General features: G+C 38.9%; 1 protein-coding gene across 1 annotated transcript in view; it reads left to right on the top strand.

The window, feature by feature from the left end:
• The window catches only part of mtnr1aa (melatonin receptor 1A a), a 71,508-nt gene extending 54,181 nt beyond the window's left edge, over window positions 1-17,327 (top strand). Inside the window, exon 2 of the mRNA XM_012859393.3 lies at window positions 15,686-17,327. Within this exon, the coding sequence (XP_012714847.1) occupies window positions 15,686-16,554 (869 nt within the window). The 3' untranslated portion in view covers window positions 16,555-17,327. The remainder of the gene's footprint in view (window positions 1-15,685) is intronic.
• Window positions 17,328-24,075: the final 6,748 nt, after the last annotated feature.

The raw sequence follows: 24,075 nt of genomic DNA, 5'->3' as shown, positions 1-24,075 counted from the left end.
AGTGATTCAGGACTGACTCAGTCAAACTGGCTCCACCTGCTGATGGTCTTCAGCACTTCTATATCATCTCCTGGTAGAAGTCTGAATCCTGTGTGCTGTGTTGAAGGCATTATGCACACATGTTTTTACAGTAAAGTTTTATTAATACATGCAGAAGCGCTGATCCGAGGTTAATATAAATAACTATGATAATGCACATGTGACGGTGTTTTATTATTATTATTATTATGTAAAAGCCCTTACAAAACAGTCCTAAGAGCACCTATGAACTTCTTAGGTTGGAGTTTTTTGAAGACTTTAAATTTGCTTTGCTCTTCTAAGCTGTTGGCTAAGTGGAACAGTTTAAAGCAGCACAAAGTAAAAAAATTTACCTTAATGCGTCCTGTTCAAAGTCCCCGTAATGGTAATATAAGTGTTTATGAGACACTTTTAGGGGGTCTGTCATCTCCCACTACTGTCTCTGGCCCGAAAACCACACTTGCAACTTTCTCTGAACCAACTCGATGGCAGCTTCGCGGCTTTGTTCTCGCTGTAAGAGGAAGAGCTTTACGGCAGCCCGGTGTAAGCATCAAAAGCATTGTTAATAAGTCTGCTTATTATGAGTGAATTTTGATTTGTTTGTTTTTTTCTGAAGTATCTTGTAAATTTGGTGACTCTCTCTCTCTCTCTCTCTCTCTCTCTCTTGCTCTCGGAGACTAAACAGCTATAGTCTCCGAGAGCTACATACATGCGCTGGAGCTGCTGCGTTACAGACACAGACAGTGAGCCGGCCAATACGACTCGACCGCATACACACGTCTCTCTCTCCAGCTGCTTTGGGAGTGACAGTGAGCTTTAGGGTGCGGGGCACACAGAGGGCAGCCAAAGTTTACCACAGTGCTATTTTCAGAAGTTTATGTGTCGCTTGTAAATTGCATAATGCTGCTTTAAATATCTTTCATTTTTGTGATGAACAAAGGGATTGGGGTTCCGATAATTCGGATGGAAACAGCAGGAGTGGAATCAGAGCTTTTATTAAAGCGCAGAAAAAGCTGAGGTCAAAAGTGAGTCTGACGAGGGCGAGGCAAAGGACAGCAATCCACAAACTAAGGGGCACTGGTCAAAAACTGGTAGTCAAACAAGAATTGCTGGATGGTTTACTCACACTAGAGTTTTTAAAGATTTGGCGCTTACACACTGGGAAAGTCAGGAATATAAAGTGCAACAGCTCCCAGAATCAGAGCTATCACAGGTGTAATCCCTCAGACACAATACCTGAGCAGAGCGAGGCAGGAAAGGAGTGACTTTACCGTCACTGTAGGCAGAGATTTCACAGGCAGGATTAATTAACCTTTTATACAAAGCTGAGGTCATTCAATTAGGTATTTCCTGCAGGTAAAATACTAACCGCTCATTACCTATTCTTAAAACCCCAATTTGAAAAACTCTCCCTTTGAAAGTCTCCCTTTACAGCTAAAGTGTCCAAACTTTTCGTCACTTGGTCTAAAACTGTCAGGTCAATAGTACAAAAATTTTAATTACAAGGGGGAAAAAAGCAACCTAAAACTCTATTAGGATTTTTTTCCTTGCTACACACTGTATCCTTCCATCCATTGTCTTCCGCTTATCCAAGATTGGGTTGCGGGGCATCATGTTTCATTAGGGAACCAGAGACATCCCTCTCCTCAGCTACGTCCTCCAGCTCATTCTGGGGGATCCCAAGGCGTTCCCAGGCCAGACAGGATATATAGTCCCTCCAGCGGGTTCTGGGTCTTCTCCAGGGTCTCCTCCCAGTGGGATGTGTCTGGAAAACCTCCTATGGGTGTGTAAATTATTGCAGATGCCAAAAATTAAAAAGGGTTTTGCAAATTGGCCGTCTGAAGAGAGAGTTTTCAAAGATAGACTCACACAAATCCTGTTCTTATTGCTGAAAATAGATAATTTCTTCTTCAATCAAAATAAATTTGCAAACTGGATTAACAAATTACTTAAAAGCAGATTTTAATGCACAGTAGTCTGCTTTTAAGAAAAAGTCACTGGATATATGTTGTCCAATTTACTATGAAATTCAAATAATAAGAAAAAAAATTAAAAAGTGGTTATTAAAAGACAAATATTCTGTGCTATTCCTGACATTTAAAATCAAATCAATTTATTGTCACGTAACATAAACAAGGTGAATGAAAAGCTTACCCTCACAGTTTGATACATATAAAAAAAAGTTTATAAAACTACATCTTTCAAAATATACAGTTTTTTAGAGGCCATTTGTCCAGCGTTACAAAATTGGAAAGAGCACAAGATTCTTTGTCAAGATTTAAAAAAGGACACAGCTATAGTATATAAAAATACATATTCAAAGTTAATCTGAGACAAAGGTGCATTGGTATTGAGCAAAAATATTTATTTACATGATAATGCACAATGTTTTAGTTTTGTACAGAGGTTTTTTAAGGTATTGGACAAGATATTAATTATGCGTGTTGGTGGAAGATTGAGGGAATGAATTGCAGAATGCAAACAGTGTTGTGAGTCTTTATGGTGGAAAATAGTCTGGGTTTATCTCACTATTAATTTAGAGTAGTTTGGTTGTCGTTGTTGTTCAGCAGCCTAATGGCCCATGGAAAGAAGCCATCTCAAAACCGACTGGTTCTTGACATGTTGCTCCGGTACCTCCTGCCGCTCGGCAGCTGAGGGAACAGACGGTGGCTGGGGTGGGTGGAGTCCTTTATGATTCTCCTGGTTTTCCACAAACAACATCTGGTGAAAAGATCTTCAATTGTAAGACGATTTTAACTTGTCGGTAATATTTATTTTCCTAATTAAAAATAATAAGTCTCCATTTGTGCTCAATCAGTCCTGAATTGCAGTTGTGGGCTCCACAATATCAGTCCAGGGAACACACTTTGGCGATCCCTGCTTTAACATATTCTTTCTCAGACAGACTTCCTTGTAATCATAATAAAATAAGAGGAATGTTAATTTTCTTGTTTTGCAACCTGCAGCAAACAAGTAATTAGGTGTACTTTGTATGAACATAACTAGTTCTTGTGAGATTAAAACACTCTCAACACTGTTTGTGACGCATCACCCAGAATAAAGTTATATTGTTGCCACTAAGAAAAGCATTTTTATCAGTCTTATTAAACACATCATGTGAGCCACTCAAACAGAAACTGGTTACTTTTAGATCAGATGGCATGATGAGATGAGATTACTCTATTGGTCCAGACAGGGAAACTTGTTTCACCACCAGATCAGACAATTATTCCCCTGCAAACACAGAGAGCTACGAAGGCCGCTGTAACATGATTAAAAGCTATTTCACACAGAGGACGTTAAAGTTTTTAATCCAATTTCTAAAAAGATCAGGTTTTATTGACTTAAATTCATGTTGTGTAACAGAGACCATTAACACAGTTCATCCAAAAGTTTCTTCACTTTTGTGTAAATGTGCTTTAGATTTCTTAGTCTGTATGGCATAATCTGGGGACCTAATTATGCAATCAAATTAGGAAAAAAAGTGTGAAAAATACAACCCACACACTACCTCCCCCAAAAGCCCATCTGAATAAAGAAATAAGAGAATATTTACATATCAACGTTTATTTGCCTACACCCACCATCTTTTACCTTCTACTTCTGGATCTTAGCACCTTGTACCTTCACAGGTGTATGTCTCTACCTGCTGTTAATGCTGCAGGTCGAGACTAAGCCTGGCTTTGAACCTTAACACTCCAACCCAATCTTACTTACAGGTTTACCTAAGGGTTACAGCTGGGATTAGCCATAAACTGCTCACTTATAAGCTATTTGTATTAAACATGATTTTGACAGACAAACCCAGATTAATCGATCATTACATGTTTTTCATATCACTACATCTGATCAGATCTTAACAACCTGTAGGAACTTACTTGGATTATGATTGTCCAACGTAGGGGTCACCAACATGGGGTCCGAAGGCACCAAGCAGACCCCAGGGGACCACATATTGCGCTCACGAGCCTGTTCTAAAAACAGCACGACCCACCAGTGAGCTGCATCTAAAACTTTATTTGATTATATTCCTCTTCCTGTTTATTCACACTTGCATTTATATAGATTTAAAAACAACAACATATATAACAAAGCATGAAAAATATGTTTATTTTACATAAAGTTAAGGTGTACTCTGACTTTCCTAGTTCAAAGGTCACTACTGGTATCCCTTGGTGTGACACGGCACCAATGAAGTAGCTCTCAGTTTGAAAAAGGTTGGTGACCCCTGGTCTACAGCTTTGTATATATATATATATATATATATATATATATATATATATATATATATATATATATATATATATATATATATATATATATATGTGTGTGTGTATATATATATATATATATATATATATGTATGTATGTATGTATGTATGTATGTATGTATGTATGTGTGTGTGTGTGTGTGTGTGTGTGTGTTTTGGGTCTGACTGGTGACCTGTCCAGGTTGTACCCCGCCTCTCACCCATTGAACACTGCACCACCTCGCGACCCCATGATAAATAAGCGTGTTAGAAAATGAATGGATGGATGTTTGGGGTACGATTCTGATAAAGCTTTGTTGAAATTGTAGCCCATCGTCTTGCCAGAACTGGTATAACTGAGTCAGGTTATGATCCACAACTTACATGCAGTATTTTGACCACATTATGGGTCTAAGGTCAGGGCCACTCCAAAAGGTTAACCTTTGTTACTAATTTGCCTTTATGCTCAGAGTAGTTGTTCTTTTGAGAGAGCAATTTGAGCCTAAGTTTTAATTTCCTGGGTGACGTCTTAAGATGTTCCTTTATAATTAGATGTTATTTTTTTCTCCATTGTGCATAATGAATTGTTAGTATGTACTTTATCAGTGTTGAGTTTTAGATATAGATTTGACAAAAGTAACTAACAAAAGTTATATTTTCATATCAAAGAATTCTAATATGTCTTGTATCATGCTTTCATTGGTTAAATCTTCTCAAACAGGCGACAGCTGTTTTGAAGCTGAAGACACAATTAAACATAATTATGCAGTTTAAGCAAAAAACTCACTTTTTTTCTTGCCATGTTATTTCATTTCTGTTTATTTGTGACTTTTTTTTAAAATCAGACTTTAATCAATTTTAAAAATAATCCTGTATCTTTTATAGCAAGCTGAACCCGTGGGTAGCAGGCCCTCAGTCAGGAAGGTGATAACATACCACTGTATCCGCTGAGCCATCTGAGGCAGCACATTTTGAAGGACAAAAGTCAGACTGTGGCGTACTCTGAAACTTGTCAGAGGCTTGAAAATTTCCACCGCTTTGGGGAAAAAAAAGCTGCACCACTCTCAAAGTGAAACGGGAGTCTGATACGGATGCTGACTCCGGCTGCAGAGGAAAGCGTTTTGTAAGGAACAAGAGGATGAAGGTGCAGGTCTCATGCTGGGCTTGTTTTTTTTTTTTTGTCTATATTACTGCAGAGGTTGAAAGGGGTTAGTTAGGAGTTATAAAAACAGCTTAATGTGTTGTTGTTTTTAATGGATTGATGACTAGACCAAAAATTAACCAAACACTTGTATTTATTGTAATTATCTTATTAAATATGAACCGTGATTGAGTTTATAATTTGCGCCTATTGACCCAATTTAACCTTTTTTAGCGGTTGATCTTGTGAACACAGAAATTAAATGGATGGCTTGCAGGGATTGACTGGAACCAACGCAGTATAAACATTAATAAGATCATGGTGATAATGAGTGGAAAGTTCTGTGCGTAATTAATCAGATAATGTGAGCAAAAAGGGAAGGATTTGTTCTCAAATAAAAGGGGAAGTTGTTGAAGATGAAAACACGAGAGACCAAGTCTGGCCAGAACCGATGGCAGAGATGAAAGTAAAGAGTGAACAAATAAAAAGTCAGACATGTGAGAAGAAAATAATCTTTCTGACTGCACCTAAGCTGAACCCTGTATCAGATCGCAGCGCTTTCATATGACTGCAGCGGCTTCGAGAAAAACAAGGTGGCTGGTCTTTTATGACCAAACCATCTGGGTATTTTAATTCTTCTAGGGAATCGGTTAGAAGTCTTCACCATTGCTGCTTCACATTCAGCTCGTATGTTCAGCTGGAATGGCTGTAAAATGTCAGATTCTGAAGAAGTTGGTATTACTGTCCTAATTAGCTATAAAGGTTTGAAATTAACTTTGATGTGATGTTCATATTTTATTCAGTGTGTTTATAAAATGGTTCTAAACTGTATGCATATGTCATGGGGAAATAAATTGTCATAACATTTTAATATTGTGGCTTTAACGCCACGAAAAAAGGGGGAGATTCTAGTTGACAATAAATGGACTGTATATCTTTTTTTAGCTTACCGGGCCTTGTCGATGTTTATTCCAAGCCACAGGGGCAAAAATGCTCAGATGAGCTTCACCTAAACCTTAACAGAAAATGGTTAAAAGTGCAGGATTGCAAAAATGGAAAAGGGACACAGCGCCGGACCATATCTATCCTCAAGCCAGATGAAAACTCAGAATGATGCGTCAATCACAGAACTGGCCACGGTGACAGAGAGAGACTGAGAGTGAGAGAGTCCGGCAAACCCAAAGAGAGCCGGCTGCCCAAAGGCGTTTACCCTCGACAAGGTCAACACAGTGTAAAACCTTCTGTATCAGCGCTTCCACGGAGGCAAACAGACATGGGAAGGACAGGGTGCACCTTAAACATGGCTGTTTGCCTGTCGCCTCAGTGTTCTCTTCATCTACAAAATCAGTTTTTAATAAGGCAGTAAACGCAAAGCTCCAAAGCCTTCCTCCATCTCCAAGATCATGCATATTTATTCCCCTGGTGTGTTGTCAAACTGTGGGCTTGCCAGTTACCACACTCTATGTGTTTGTCTGGCTGCAAGCTGACGAGTGAAGTTAAGGGTTCAGTTGCCAAGGAGTGAGGTATTTTCCCTGCCTAGTCTACAGAAATGGAAATAGAGCTAAAGGCAGCGTATATAGTATACTAAGATGAATCATATAAGCACAATATCAGTGTTAAAGCTAACTCTGCTGGATGTGTTCAGAGGCGACAATATTGCTGTTATTAGAACTGTTTTACTAGATCACAAAGAAGATATATTTCCCATACAATGGTTTAGTGAAATGTCTCTGACAGTCAATTATGAGATTTTACTTTCTAACAAGCTCTTTTAATGTGGGCAATAGTGCTTTTACTGCTGATTTACACATTTAATAAAGGCCTATCTGGAACATGTTTTCCCTGTTTCTATGCTCTTTTCCCATAGGCTGTCTTAGTTAACTGTGAAATAAATAATCAGCTGACTCATTTAAAGATACATTAACATTAATTGCATTGGCGGTTTATGGTTAAATATGGCTGTGCGGAGAGCAGAAAAATGAGGTGGAACCTGGTACGGAAACAATCATATGTAGCTGGAATTTATAAAGGGAAATTGCTTGTGGGTGTGTGCGCGCATGATTTATAAATCAGGATTATTATTTTTTTTGGATATGCAAACTTTTAGTATAGATTCTATGCAATAGCAAAGAGGCTTAAAATTTAGGCAACTGGACTTTTGTTCAGTTCTTTCTGAAAAACGTTTCGACACCTATCCAGGAGTCTTCTGTCAGTTCTGGTGGCTCACACTGAACAACCTGTAGTTGGCGTGCTGCTGTTTTTAAAGGACATGGAAAGAAAGAGACAACTGAGCAAAGGTCCGGTTTCCTCCGATTTAAGCCTGTTTGCTGTTGCGATGACCCGGATAACTGAGAATTTGCACAGGCATCCTGTGGAAGTTTTTTATACTGTTATTCTTGATTCCAAAATCATTAAAATACAACCTCAGGAAAATAAACTAAAATTATATAGCACCTTTTCAGTCATGCTGACCACTCAAGCCCTGTACACTAGAGCCACATTCATTCAATAACGTGCACATATTCATAAGTGCCTTGCCCAGGAGCACATCAACACGTAACGAGGGGAAGCTTGAATCAAACCCACAACCTTCTGATTGCAAGACAACTACTGAACCCATCAAGCCACAATGGACATAAATGCACACATTTGACACTGTCATAATTTATTAAACAAAGCTAAAGCCAAAATGGTAAATATTTGTGTGTAAAAAACTAAGTATGCCCCGTGTTTCAACCACCTTTATGAGCTAACAGCAGCTTTTGTCATTGTTGTTGATTAATTTTAGCTCATTGCTCTTCCTGATCTTGCTTTAGTTTATGGAGGTTTGCAGACATTCTTTTTTTGTACAGATCTATAAAGGTCCCACCTTCACATTTCTCTCAGTTTATGTTCTGGACTTTGACAGAGTCATTAGAGGGACTTGATTATTTTCTTTTTCATTTATTCCATTGTAGATTTGCTGCTGTCTTTGAAATTATTGTCATGTAGCTGAAGCATCCTCCAGCTTCCAACCTCAGCTGTTGGACAGATAGCCTCACGTTTGAGTTGGGAATACTTTGGTATTCAGAGTAGTTAATTTTCTGTGACTGCAACACAAGCCACCCCATCCCCCACCCGCCATGCCTGACAGTGTGAGGAGTTTGTGCTGATGCGCTGTTTCTCCATACATGGTCAAACATCTCTACTGTAGGCATCATCTGTCTAGAGCTGCATTCAAGACAGTCCACAGTTCAGCTCTTTAGACCCTCCACTGTGGCTCTTAAGAACTTTGGCCAATAATGCAAGAGAACTGACCAATATTTTAACATAGAAAGGTAATTTTTAAAAAGTCTAGCTTTAAAAGTTTTTCATATGTATTTTCATGCAGTATATGCACAACATTACCACAAAATAATGACATTGACAGTGCATGGATTGTTTTCTTGTATGGCTTATTTTTTTTGTCAATAGGTTATAAACCTGTGCTGTCTTGATGTAATTTGCCATAAATATTTAATGTCCCATTGACGAAAGTTTTGCTTTTGTTGCTCTAAACAATTTTTTTATTTTTTTTTTTTTTTTAATAAACAAATTTTGTTTTGCTGGATTGAAGGCAAACATGGTTCTTACCCCCAGATTCCACATTTTTGTGACAGCTCTGGTCCATTCACGTACACGTCCGTCCATGCGACGGAGCAACGTTGCTATTTTAATTAATGAGAACCATTCCATGTCTCTGCTCTGACTTCTCTAACCCCCAGTGGGTCGATACTGAGCCTGGTTCTGCTGGAGGTTTTCCTTCCCGTTAATGGGGAGTTTTTCTTTCCACTATCGCTCCATGCTTGCTCAGTATGAGGGATTGCTGCAAAGCCATGGACAATGCAAACGACTCTCCCTGTAGCTCTACGCTTCTCCAGGAGTGAATGCTGCTTGTCGGGACTTTGATGCAATCAACTGGTTCCCTTATATAGGAAATTTTTGTCCAATCTGTATAATATGATTGAATTTGACTTTGTAAAGTGAGATGACATGTTTCATGAATTGGCGCTATAGAAATAAAATTGAATTGAATTAATTCCACATTCTTCAAACGTCACCGTCAGCGGACAAGCTCTCCATCGTTCACCGTCACAGTACGGAACAGGTCTATTTTCTGGTCCATTCTGGTCCGTTGGACACCAGCCAGAGAGGAATAGCCCACTTTTTCCTACTGAAAGTCCTATAAAATGACAGCGAAGTGTGGATTAAAATGTCTATTAACGTGAATTAAAACAAAATTTAATTATTTTAAATACAAAATGATATAGGTTTTTTGTGGCCAATGTACTCACCCATACTTGATGGAAGTAAAAATGTAGCAACAGAGAACTTTTCGGACACTGTTCAAATGATGCATGAGAAGTTTGTTTGGTTTCTGGCTCCTTTATATGCCCTTTGTTATGGCATGAATTCGTAATTCTCACGCATGCTGTCCTCGAGCTCCAAGGAACTCAGAGCGGAGCAAGATGGAGTAATGGTGGATGTCGTAGGCGTTGCTTTTCACGGACTCGGAGGTGGTCCGGAACGAAGCGGACAAGTACAGGAGCGGATCATGTGCATGACAGGGTGGTAGAGGTTTTGACTCCACAGGTTGTTGTTCCACAACTTTTGCACTCATTCCGATGTAACTTTTTAAATCTAAGTCATGGTGCTATATCCGTTGTATAGAGGATATCTTCTTCTGGTACCCATTTTATCCATTGTTGTTCACTTTTTTTTTTGGAGATTTTTCACAGCTCTAGTGGCTCGCTTTGTAACACAGTAGGCTGACAGGAACGGGGGTGGAAGAGGGGGAGAGACATGCAGCAAAGGACCGCCGGTCGGAGTCGAACCCGGGTTGACCGCGTCAAGGACTACGGCCTCCATACGTGGGTCGCGCTACCCGCTGCGCGCCGCGTTCACTTGTTTTCTAATTGTCTTGTCATTTACTTCATAATTTAAGTACGGTCTAGAGAGTATGAGATGTTAAAATTGGCACCTGTCTTAAAGGGGCCTAGTCACATTATGACCAGAAAAAAGAAAACACAAAGACCATATATTCATCTTCAAATATAACAATCAACACCAAGCGTTCGTACTGATTGTGTTAACTTAGTTGTTTTTTGGCCTGAAAAGTGTTTTGCCCCAGTCACGATCAGCTGATATAAACATTGCGGCAATACCACAGAACTATCCTAAAGCCAAATGGCGACAATTGACGCAGCTAGTATAAGATCCAGTAGACTGTCCTACAATGCCTCGGAGTAAAGCAGCAGCTCGCTGTGGTCAAAGACCTACCTGCTCTTCAGGGTTAAGGTTACTTTACCTCTTTCTTTTCACACCTCTGCTGGGTGTTGCAGACTCGCTCGGCTCCAATGCTTCTCCTTGTCTACTCATTGTGCGCATGCTCAATATTGTACTTCCGGTCACACTTCAAGTCCAGTTAGGGTAAATATGAACAAAAGCACTTTGTTTACTAACAAATAGGCCAAAAACATTCATAATATACAGAAATGAAATACAATAAGCCAACAGGGTGCAATCATTTAATCAGAAAACCTTTGTATGCATCCAGAGGGCGCTACTGGTGAAGACATTTGTAGAGTCATAGTATGTGACTAGGGTAGTCACAAACTGTGACATTGTACTTTAAGGGCTTTCCATTTATGGATGATCTTCAAACTATTTTTAAATGGCAATAACAGCTGCTTCTGTTAGGTCATTGTGTGTCTTAAAAAGTCACGTATGCTCCAGAGCACAGGTGGTCATGCATCACCGTGCTACTGCTCTCCCCCTTTAATCCTGGAAGTAGCAAGGGTGTGCTGAGTTTTCTGCATTCAGCTTGCACATATGGGCTTCATATTAATTAATGAAGTGAATTTGTTCTGTTAAATAATACAAACAACATTAGATTTGAAGAACTTTAGAACCTGAAATAAACCAGTTCATTTTTATTTGCTGATTCATAAAACCACAGAATGGCAGGTTTACTAATTTATTTGTTAGGTGAACTAAAATACTGGAACACCTATTAAAAATCCAAACCTGCACAATCTGCAAACTAAAAAAACAAAAAACAAAACTCTGAGGAATGTTAGAAAGGATTATTTTCCAAGAGTTGTGCCTGACAAGTTGTTCCTTAGGAAACCTGTATGGAAATATTCAACTCATTCTATTAAGACCGTCTAAAGTTTATAAAGAATCGGTGAAAACATTTATCACTGTCTAAACACATATGCAATAGATATTGCGATACCCCTGGAACTTGAGGAACAGAGGGAATGAGAGAAGCAACTCTGACAAGTCCATGCCCTTCAGACCGAGTGGCACACACTGGTTAGAGTCTTTACTGGAAAACAATTTTTTAACCCTCTTTTTTGTGAATACATAATGCATTGACTACTTTCAGGATGGAAGGACCATTTTACCCAGTATTACAAAAGGTGTTTCTGAACAGGATTGCCAACTATAGGTTTAACTATGCAGGGTTTATGCAGGTGTACACCTTCCAGTGGTCATTGCAACCTTTCCAATCCAGAGAGCCATTTTTTCCTTCAGCCTGGCTAAATAAAACGTGTTTAGAGCCATAAATATTACATGACCATTTGGGTTTTTGGGTTAATTTCTGAAATCTATTAACAGAAATATGTTGTAATTTTTAAAGGATCACTATTTATATTTTTAAGTTAAAAAATGAAGAAAAACATTTTTTTTTTTACAGAAAAGGGGATGGATATGTTCTCTTCTATTGACAAGAAAAACAGATCGAAAGAATAGTAGCTGCTTCTTTTTGTAATTCTGCTGTGGAGATGTAATGGCAATTAATCCATAAAAAACAGCTAAAACCTCAATTTGTTACATGTATTTTTTTCTCTTTAAAACTCTTGGTACTTTATAATCTTTAGCCAGAGTTATTAAGAGCTGATGTGGAAGGTCCAAAGAGCCACTTGCGGCTCTAGAGCCGCAGGTTGCAGGCCCGTGTCATAGATGCACACTAGACAAACAACCAAGCACAAACACACTCTAACTCCTAAGGGCATATTTAGAGATAGCAGTCATGCATGTGGGAGCAACTGGACAGAGCCCACACATAGACAGGGAGAACGTTCAAAACTCAGGCCGAAATTGATCCCAGGACCCCTCTAGCTGAAGGGCACCAATCCTAAAATCTGCCCCACCATGCAGCCCCAAGGGGTACGTGGGAAATTAGAGCTGGGTGTGAAACTGAAACAGATTAACTTAAAAAACAATTTTAAAAACTACTGTTTTAAAATATATTGTATATATTCTATAAAATATGTTAAATAGGCGTATGACAGCATACATACACGTGTACAGTATATATATATATATATATATTCTGTTGAGCTGTAACATGATCTTGTGACAACAGCAGCTGTCCGTAATTCTTTAATAGAGGTCAGCTGAATGACAGGTATAAAAAGAAGAAACTTAATTAATAAGACCGCATGATCTTTGGTGGTGGGATATGTTGATATGTTCGTTTGGAAATAAGACACGACCCAGCTGATCTAGTTTGCTATTTAAGCTGAGCTGATACTGACAGATGCAGCGTGCGGGATTGGGAGTGTGTCTGATACCGTCTCTCCATAAATCAGTCAAAAACGAAATGGCTTCTCCTGCTCCAGTAATTGTACTGGAAATGATTCCCATCCAACATGCATTAAGTGCATCTTATCATCTGTGGCTGTGGGTTTTTCAGGTATAAAAAACGGAAGCCTGGACAGATAGCACTCCTTCTCATTCTATGCTCAACAGTTTCCACTGATATACAAGGAAAAGATATGAAAATACAGTTTAGTTAGATGGGAAGATAGTGTCAACATGTCACAACATTCGTATCTGTGACAAAATATTAACTTTTTTTCATTTGTTTGTAAAATAGCTCCGACTTTTTCTGTCCTCTCCCAAAAAAAACATATGTATTCTGTTCCTTGTTTTAGGTACAGCAACAAAAAAGAATAAAAGAAATGTCTGTTGAACAGACTTGCCTATCATCCATAGTTTATAGCTCCTGCTGACAGTTAAGTGTATGCATTATTTAGCAATAGGGACATGACTCCATTTTATTACTGACCAACATCAAAAGGTGACAGCTGAAGTTAACGCTATAAATAATTCTGGGAATGCGTTTGTGCCTTATGTTTTGAATGAGATATACGTATCCAGTCTCATGAGACCCAGCTAATGCAGAAGCATGGATATGCGTATTCACAATTCTGTATCAATATACAGTTTTGAACTCTTTTACTAGAATTCTGTTTTGAAACTTGAAATAAAAACAGAAAAACACACTGAGTAAAGCAAAAAGCGTTTTTTTGAAACCAAACTGACTTTTTCCCACTTGCTCAGTAACTGTACTTGTTAAAAGAAGCTGCTTTGGAGGATGTTAAACATGACTACTAAATGTTGATGTCCCATAATAATCGGTTTCAAAGTGCGTGACTTATTTCACAATGTGCGTCAGTCGGTGAATGGAGCACATTTTGACTTTGCCATTTCAATCACCAAATTAACACCAAATCAGTGTGATAAGTATTTAGCTTTTAATATAAAGTGGGACATCCAAATTAAAATCTTTGTAAAAAAGGCAATTTGTGTCTTGAAAATGTGTCGGCAAAAAATAAATCAGCATGGGGCATGCTCTTGGCACAGCGGGTAGCGTGACCCCTGTACGGAGGCCTTAGTCCTTGACGTGGTCGACCCGGGTTCGAATCCAACCCACGGTCCTTTGTCTCTCCCTCTCTTCCACCCCCCTTCCTGTCAGCCTACTTTCATAAAAAGCGGGCCACTAGAGCTGTGGAAAATAAATAAATTGGCATTATAGTGGCACCAGTGAAGTAAATCATTTTTTTCTAGTACCAGTTTACAGTGCAATATTCACAAAATGATACATAGCAAAGCCACTGAACACTTTTCTGTGGACCAGCCACCTGGTTGAGGAGATTTTGCACAGCTCTCTTTGCTAAATACTATGGCCACTCCCACTTGATTGTCTTCACAGAGCTGTCAGCTCTTGTATCGCTGTCTCCAGGCTTGCATTTAGGAAGAATTGGCCCCTAGAAACTTGATTCTGTCTGTACTTTTTAAAAAAAAGTTTGGGAAAATGCAACAGCATTGTAATTGAACAGTTATGCTGTGTCACACATCAGCTTTGTTCAGGTGACGCTGTGCATGGCAGCTTTGGTCTTCCTCCAACACTGCACACACCTTCCTGATGGCTTTGAAGGTGAACACCTCTCAGCCATTGTTGGCTCCTTTGCTGACATCGTAGCAGACAGAAAAAGCAAGGAGGGCAAAACAGGAGACCTAGCGTGCATGTAGAAAAAGCGTATGGGGACTACTGACAAAACAAAGCCAGGATTATGTGAAGCGTGAAGCAGGAACTTGCGTTCAAAACATTTTCTCGTCAAAAAAAGAAAGAAAAACATGTTTTGCTGTGTCTGCGTGTTATGTCTGAGCCGCTATCTGCTTCATCAAAAATGTCATTATTGTAACACAGGAAGACGATACAGATTCTTGATTCTTTGGATTCTTAAAAAAAAAAAAAAAACAGATGTGTTTATAGTTAGAGATTGGTGGTCTACTGCCTATTAATCTCAGGTAAAACTATATCATTGTTATTGTTTAACTAACACATGATTTTCATGATTTCAGGAATGTGATACAGACACTGAAAAAAATTGCACACAATCTTTCCTCAGTCTTGGAAAAAATCTGTCACCTACGATAAGATTCCATAAATTGTTGCAATGTTTCAATTCAATCAGATTATACAGATTGTTCAAAAAAATATTCCCATCTAAGGAAACCCAGTGGATTGCATCAAGTCTTGACAAGCAGCATTCACTCCTCCCGAAAGAGCATAGAGCTACAGGGAGAGTCGTCTGCATTGTTGATGGCTTTGCAGCAATCCCTCATACTGAGCATGCATGAAGCGACAGTGGAGAGGAAAACTCCCCTTTAACAGGAAGGAAAACCTCCAGCAGAACCAGAACCAGGCTCAGTGTGAATGGTCATCTGCCTCGACCGACTGGGGGTTGTGATAAGAAAAAACAAGAATATGTTGCAGGACAAAACAATACAAATGTGAAAAATTCACAAAAATAGGCTCCACTTTTGTCATGGTTTCTATCTTTGGAAAAAATATTTTACAGATCTTAGTTTGCAGGAAGACCAAATGCCTAAGAATTGAAACGTTGTTTTTGCACGTGACTTATCTTCTCTCTTCTTTGGCTGTGTGTTTCATTTGTAGGGAACATCTTCGTGGTTAGCCTGGCAGTGGCAGACCTGGTAGTGGCCATCTACCCGTACCCTTTGGTCCTCACCTCCATTTTCCACAATGGCTGGAATCTCGGTTATGTTCACTGCCAGATCAGCGGCTTCCTCATGGGTGTCAGCGTCATCGGCTCCATCTTCAACATCACCGGCATCGCTCTCAACAGATACTGCTACATCTGTCACAGCCTCAAATATGACAAACTTTACAGTGACAAAAACTCAGTGTGTTACGTGATTTTAATATGGGCACTGACTGTGGTGGCGATCGTGCCCAACCTGTTTGTGGGTTCACTCCAGTATGATCCACGGGTTTATTCCTGCACCTTCGAGCAGTCCGCCAGCTCAGCGTACACAATCGCAGTGGTATTTTTCCACTTCATACTACCCATTATGATTGTCACCTACTGCTACCTGCGCATTTGGATATTGGTTATACAGGTACGAAGACGGGTCAAGCCCGACAACCGGCCCAAGCTGACACCAAACGACGTCAGAAACTTTGTCACAATGTTCGTGGTGTTTGTGCTTTTTGCTGTTTGCTGGGCGCCGCTCAACTTCATCGGCCTGGCCGTGGCAATCAAACCAGAGGTTGTGATTCCCCTCATCCCAGAGTGGTTATTCGTGGCCAGCTACTTCATGGCTTACTTCAACAGCTGCCTTAACGCCATAGTATATGGCGTGTTGAACCAGAACTTCAGGCGGGAGTACAAACGCATTGTTGTGTCAGTGTGTACAGCCCGCATCTTCTTCCAGGACAGCTCCAACGATGCAGGGGAGAGACTGAAAAGTAAACCGTCACCGCTCATGACCAACAATAACCAGGTCAAGGTGGACTCTGTCTGAACCTGAACTGAGAGACTGGATCGTTTATGCTGGATTTGGGAGTGTATCTAGTTTTAAGGCTGACTGTCAAAAATACCAAATGTAAACATAAAACAGCTTCTGTCCTTTGGGCTTTCAAGACTGTCACACTGTACGGTGCTATCTGACCTCTGAACAATCACAGTAAAAACAGGGGTTTATCTATTCTTTGTCTTTTTATCAAGCACTTTGTTTGACTCTGCAGTACTCGTAGTAAAGTAACTAAATAACGTCCGTTTTTCTTTCATATTTACATTGATGAAATTAATGTATCACTCACTTTATTATCAAGTATTAATTTTGTTTAACACACACACACTACCAGTCAAAGGCCTGGACACACCTTTGTAATTTATCGACTTTCGCTTTTTGTCAATATTTCCAGCATTGTAGATACTTAGTGAAGGCATCAAAGCCATGAGGCTAAGGTATATAGACTGAAAACATCTCTAATATTTTAGCTTTTTCTAAATACTTCCACTTTGTTTTGGTTACTGTCTTGGTCAGTCTTGGCGATGAGCTTCTGTGATAGTTTTAGTCACCTGAAAGGGTTTTCCAACAGTCCTGATGGAGTTCCCAGAGGTACTAATAAAATTAAAGACAAATCACTGAATGAGTAGATGTGTCCAAACCTTTGACTGGTAGTGTATATATGTAGTTAAGCCCAAAATCATGCGAACTCTTGGCATATTTAGATTGTGAAACATTTAACCAATACGTTTGTTACAAGCAGGAAGTGAAACAGGCATTTCAAATTTTGAAAAAAAACAACAACAAAAAAACAGATGTTTTTATTGATGTTATACACTTTCTTTACAACTGATGAAAAAAAATTGGATTGGTATTACAGGAATTTCTAATTATAAGAAAGGTATTCATGTCAATGGTGGATTTAGGTGTAAGGTAAATATATGATTTCACTGACATATTTCTTCTGATTGGAAGTTATATTAATGTCTTGGAGTGACACAGCCTTGATTAGGTAGGTAAATCTGTGGAGGGAGCTAAAGATGAGGCTGGTGACCCGAAAGCATATAACCTTCAAAGTTTGTTGCCAAACTTGAATTAACAAAATAGCAGGGGAAGCACTCACAAAGCTAATCGGCAATTATGAGGCCTAATTGCTGTAGGGCCAAAAAATAATTTTCATACCAACCATTTTCTTATTATATAAAAATAAAAAAAATGTAGGAATTTTTTTAACTAACTGATACCCTTTGTATATTATGTCATCTTCTCAGAAATGCCTGCCCCATTTCCTTTCAGAAACAAGCTTCTTGGTTGAATCCCAGGGGCATGGCATATATATATATATATATATATATATATATATATATATATATGCACACACACACACACACACACACACACACTACCGGTCTAAAGTTTGGACACACCGTTGTAAAGACATCAAAACTATGTAGCAAAAGTATATAGAGTTATGTAGCAGAAGAATTTGTTAAAGAACACAAAAATATATTTAAAATTTTCAATTCTTCAAAATAGCTGCCTTTGTTTTGTGTGTTCAAACTTTTCACCGTGTGTGTGTGTGACCTCATAGTCAGGGTCAGGATGAAAGAACTTGAGGCCAATTACTTTTATGACATTTTGTTGAAAATAAAACAATGAAGTTAACTAATTTTAATAACCTTATTTGTGACACTGTAACACTACTTGAGTACAGGCAGTATGGGTTTCTGCTGTCTTATTATACCTTACAATATTGTCCTTATATTTTAGGTGGAATATTAAAATTAGTAAGAGGGATCTCTCTCTCTACCCTGTGAACTCATTATACCGTATGCATGGATATAAAAAAAAGTTCATATGCAAAATAAAATTGAATATTGATTTTTGATTTATTTATTTGCTTTACTCTTGTGCTCACTTTACTCTTGTGCTCAGAAAGGCATTCTGATGTGTTTTCACTCGTCCTAGTTTTTGCGATCAACCTCACAACTTAAATGGACGCAAAGTTTAAGAAAAAAAACTTAGTGCAGAGTCATTAACTAAAAACATTTTATGTCATTTTTATTACATTTTTATCTACTGGTTACTAAACATTCTTGGTTCTGCAGATTTGGTGTCCTTGTTTTGCCCAGTAAGGTTCCAATTGCAATTATAAAACAGCAGACACATCCCATCAAGTAAGGAAAGGCAAATTTATTTCTATAGCACTTTTCAGTAACAAGATGATTCAAAGTAGTACTTCCTGTTCCAGTCGATGTCTATGAAACCTAACAGAGTAAAATGTTTGCAAACAAACCACACTTCTGCAGATTATGGTGAGTTGGTTTGTGCTTAATCCTGCACTAGTCATCTTGTTGCAGAGTAAAGATGAAAGTACTGAGCACACATCCCAGGACCCCACAGTTTATCACGGGACTATATAATCTGTTGACCTTTCTCTTGACGCATGCCACTCCTTGATTTAGTTTTTTTTAATAACCTTTAAACAGTCACGTAACATAAGAATGCTCGTCTTTAATTACATTTTTCTAAAGCATAACTTTTTGACAAACTTATCCAAACAATGTGGTTTAATAAAAAAATGACAGTTTGCTAAAGCAAATGTGATGGAATGTACCATCTCATTGTTATTTTATGCATGTATTTTATCCATGTAAGCTATACGGCTCGCTCTGTGAAAATACAATGCTGTTCTGGGTCAGTTTAAAGTGTTGGTAGGCACTAGGATCCTTCAAAATGTGAAGGACTCTCCAGTGCATGCATGGGAGGCACGAACTCTATAGGCTACTGTACATCAGGGCTTGCTTATGTGTCGCATTGTATGCGTAGGCTACCCTAGTTAAGATAACACAGAAAGGCGTCAGGCAGCACAGTAGAGAATAGCTCAACAATGCATTCGAAATCCACTCAGTTTACGTAACAGCCACAGACCATCATCCTTTAAGCAAGCGCTGAAAGAGCTCCCAGTGGACTCCCCTCCCCCTCCTCTGTCCATTTAATCCCAAGAGCTGTGTTTGATAGGAAAACAGAGGAGCTTGGTGATGAGCAAATGTAAAAATCCCTGGGATTTAATCTGCCTCCAAACGTTGTCATACAGTAATCTGGGCCCAAAGACTTTTTATAGCCCAGGAAGTACAACAAATGAAAGAGAAAAGACAGATGTTTTATGGCCAGTGATTTAGAGTTCATTTATTACTAATTTAATAGTTTTACGAAGAAAAAAACAAATAAATCCATGGCCAAATATAAGCTACACAGAATGCAATTGTGAAGCTCTCAGAAAAATCCCCTTTTATGATGAATTCTTCTATCTGAAAAAATATTGGTCCATTCTGTTATACAGATTTTGCCTTCACCAAAAAAGGCAAAATGTCACTTGAAATTCCCCATAATAGAAAGAGCTGTTGATAAACTTTTGTTTCAAACACACAAGTTGAGCTTCAGACGTGCCTTTTTGGATCCACAATAGACCATGTTTCAATACCACTGGTTGCTGAAAGGTCTTGCCAAGAAAATGATCAAATTAAAGTATCTCTGAAACCAGATACTTGTTTTCAGAAGATCCAGGAGCACACTGATAAGAAAGTGTGAGTGTAAATGAAAAAGAAAATAGGAAATCTTTGGTTTGGTGTTTAGGAACCTACTGGAGATGCAATGCTGATGGAGTAGTGATAGTTATTATTTCCTCTTAAAAGCAAAACGCTCCATGCACAACAGCATTAAGGTGTCTTACAAATCATATTATAGAACTGGTATTTTACCAGGACATGTAATTTAAATCCCACATTAAACAGGTTTCTAAGATTTCTTTCTTTCATCTTCAGTATGTTTCCACAATTAAAACATTTCCGCTGAAATATCCGCTGAAAAACTAGTCCATCTGTCTGTTACTGCAAGGCTGAGCTATTGTAGTTTTTTGCTATCAGAAAGTCCAAAAATGCAGTTCAAAGCCTTCAGCTGACACAAAATGCTGCAGCAGGAGTTCTCATGAAAATCAAAAAGAGATCATATTTCTCCTATTTTAGCGTTCGTTCATTCCTCCCTGTTAAATTTAGAATATTTAAAATTCTCCTTCTCACGTGTAAAGCCCTTTCCATCATATATTAGAGATCTGAATGCTCCATATGTTCCTGACAGAGCATTTCGCTCTACTGGTGGTTTCAACAGTCTCTAAAAGTAGAATAGGAAGCAGACCTTTTAGTTTTCAGGCTCCTCTCCTGTGGAACCAGCTCCCAGATTACTATGTGAAGCACACACCCTGTCTACTTTTAAATCTACATTCAAAGCTTTCCTTTTTGATAAAGAGTGGCTTAGGTCATCCTGAGCTATTTAGTAGTTATGCACCTATAAGCTCAGGCTGCTGGAAGACATAAACACCACATTCTCCTACTACTCCTCTCTAGTTGCAATCATTTATCAAGTCATTGCATTGCGTTATTTCAGTGGTTAACTTTTGCTCTCTGTCTGTTTTTTTCTCCTCATATTCTCTACGTCTGGCGTAGAGCTTGGTTTTGCTGTGACACCATCCTGGAGAGGATGGTGAGCTACTGCTTCCAACAACTTCATGATCTCCAGCTATGGACGATACACTTAGCCCTGTGTTTCAGTGGATAACCCTGTTTCTATCCTAGATATTGCTATTGGCTGAGCGTTTACTGCTTGTGCTAACTATATGTGCTCTTTTTTTATCCTCTAGACTTGAAAACTGGCTCAGACGTTATCTGATCAGCTGTGTGTCTCTCCCAGATTGAGGCACAAAAAGGAACTACTAGTGCCTTCAACATTTTATTTTTCTTTAGCATAGAAAGTAATCCTGGATCAGTGCCTATGTGATTTGTGTGTGTGTGTGTGTCTGCTCTGTCTTCTCAAACAGTTGCAGATGGTCGTTCACACTGAGCCTGGTCCTGCTGGAGGTTTCCTCCTGTTAAAAAGGGGGGTTTTCCTCTCCACTGTTGCTACATGCATGCTTGGTATGAGGGATTGCTGCAAAGTCCTATATGACAGCGACTGCCCACTGTGGGTACATGCTCATCCAGGAAAGGTGAATGGTGCAATTCAACGACTCAATGCAATGTGCTGGGTTTCCTTCGATAGAAAACTTTTTAGCCAATTTGAATAATAAACAAAACTTGATTCAATTGTTTCATTGCTTCATACAATTAATTTGTCATTTATGTAACTTACTTAAAATCTGTCTGCATGATTGGATTTAAAAAAAAATTGTAATGTGCTTTGGGACGCAATTTTTTTTGTCAGGTAATGCAATATAAATAAACTGCATTTAACCTAAATGGAATTGAATTTCACAATGCTTCACCCTTGAAATTCCCTCATGTTTTAGGGAAATGTATTAATAATTCTGGCCTTAAAGATTGTGGTTTATGCTGTGGGGAGCAGTTGTCCAACTGTTTTTCTAGTTTGCTTCCTGAATTATTTATACCTACTCAGATTTCGCTGGAAGAAGGAACATTGGTGTGGTTTATATATTAATTTTGCTGCCGACTGAAAACAAGCTTGTAAAATGCAAGAAGTTTATTGTGTCAATTTTGCTGACATGCATTGCTTTCCTAACTGTGTCCTTTAGCTTTGACAATATACTACTAGATGCGTTCAGCAGGGCTGTTGTACAATGTAAGCCTATTTATAACAAGGAATGTGGCATAATAAAATAGTAGTCAATAGAAACACAAACACAGTTGTTGTGCCAGGTTTCATTGTGACAATTTCCATTGTGGTGCACAAAGATGCATGTTATTTCATTGCAAAAAGCCTTACTAGCCTAACAATTTTACTTCATAGCAAACACAAATCTATTCCTTAGCCTTGGTGCAAAATCATCAGTTACAATTAATTCAGCTTACTTATCAGGTAAAGCTTTAAAAGATTCCTGCTGAAATCAATTTAATTAACTGATCGATTGCTCTAAAAGAGGGAACGATGTGCTTCAAATTATTTCCCTCTTCTTCTTTTTTTTAGCAAAGCATTCCTCCAAAAATGAAAGCTTGCATTACATCAAAATGAATCCACATGCAATAAAGGTGCTGCTAGAATATTGCACCTTATAGAGCAGTTTTCCAGATCATCAAACACGTCGAGCTGAGAAGTTTAATTCCATTGTAGAAGGCTTCAGCAAATACATAAGCACCTGAAAGTACCAGCAGTTTCTTCTTCTAAGGAGTGCATTATGGAGTGGCTACCAGCGAAAAGCTTTTCAGTACTATCAGACAGTGGATCTAAGAGCACCTGCATGAAGAGAGCATGAACATTTTACCAACCTTCTGGCGAGAGGGTTTGTCAAAGGTAATTTGTCCTGCAAATGTGAATATTAGGTGTCCCGTGTGATGCTAACAGTGTAGCATCCATAGGTGGGTTTGCTTTTCATCCGAATGAGCCAACTCTTCACTCTGTGTAAGTATAATGAGCAGGTTCTTCAAGCAAAATTGATAAGTGGCTCAAATATTATAATGCCAAAGACCCAGTTGTGTGGGCAGGAAGCTCACAACAAATCATCTCCACTGAGAAGCTGTGGCGAGTTTTCAAAAATAAACAGAAGCCTACAAACTGTGATCGATTCCAAGGATCAATCAGAAATGAGTGAAACACCACTAACTTTAACACCCCTAAAAAAAATCCAGTGCAACCAAATGCCTTTAGAAGTCACCTGAATGATAAAAGAGTCTACCTGTTTGAAAAAACAAAAATGAAGAAACACTCTAGACAGATGCAGAGAAAGCTGTGGGTAATTTGGGGTGACTGAGGGTGAGTGGGTAGAGTAGTTATCTCACAATCTGAAAGTTGTGGTTTCAAATCCACCTTCCTCCTGTTGCATGTCACTGTATTTCTGGGCAAAGTGACAGTGGTTCAGAAGCAAAGAGTCTGGTCCTGCAACCTGTGGGTTGCTGGTTTGAACCCCCGCTCAGTCCTTGGCCAAGACACTTCTGCTTTACCTGCTGCCAGTGATCAGAGGGCCTGGTGGCACCGACTGCATGGCAGCCCCGCTTCTGCCAGTCTGCCCCAGGGCAGCTGTGGCTACAAACGTATCTAAACACCATCAGCCTGTGAATGTGTGAGTGAATGACTGAATGCAGAGTAAAGTGCTTTGGAGTCCTCTGGCTTGATAAAACGCTATACAAGTGTAGGCCAGTACTTAACCCCACGTTGTCTGCCAATTTGTGTATCAGTATAGGGATGTGTGCACGTTTCTGTGTGTGACTGGATAAATGTTGCTCTAGTGTAAAGTGCTTTGAGTGGTCGGTATAACTAGAAAATACATTCAGTCCATCTACTATTTAATTACATTTGTAGATAAGCTTAAACCATGGTTAGGTTCTGAAATAATATCCCAAGCTTTGAACATCTCACAGAGCTCTATTAAGTTTATAGTTTGAATTTACTAAAAAATGGCACTGAGACATGGCCACCGGCCTAAACTAACTGGCGGGACAGGGATATCATTATTCAGAGGAGAAGCCAATGGCAACTCTGGAGAAGCTACAAAAATCCAAAGATCAGTTTACAGTTTACCACATGCCA

The sequence above is a fragment of the Fundulus heteroclitus genome, chromosome 5, assembly GCF_011125445.2.
Source record: "Fundulus heteroclitus isolate FHET01 chromosome 5, MU-UCD_Fhet_4.1, whole genome shotgun sequence".
Lineage (NCBI taxonomy): Eukaryota > Metazoa > Chordata > Actinopteri > Cyprinodontiformes > Fundulidae > Fundulus > Fundulus heteroclitus.
Note: the sequence above shows the minus strand (reverse complement) of the source record. Positions and strands in the feature narration are given on the sequence as shown.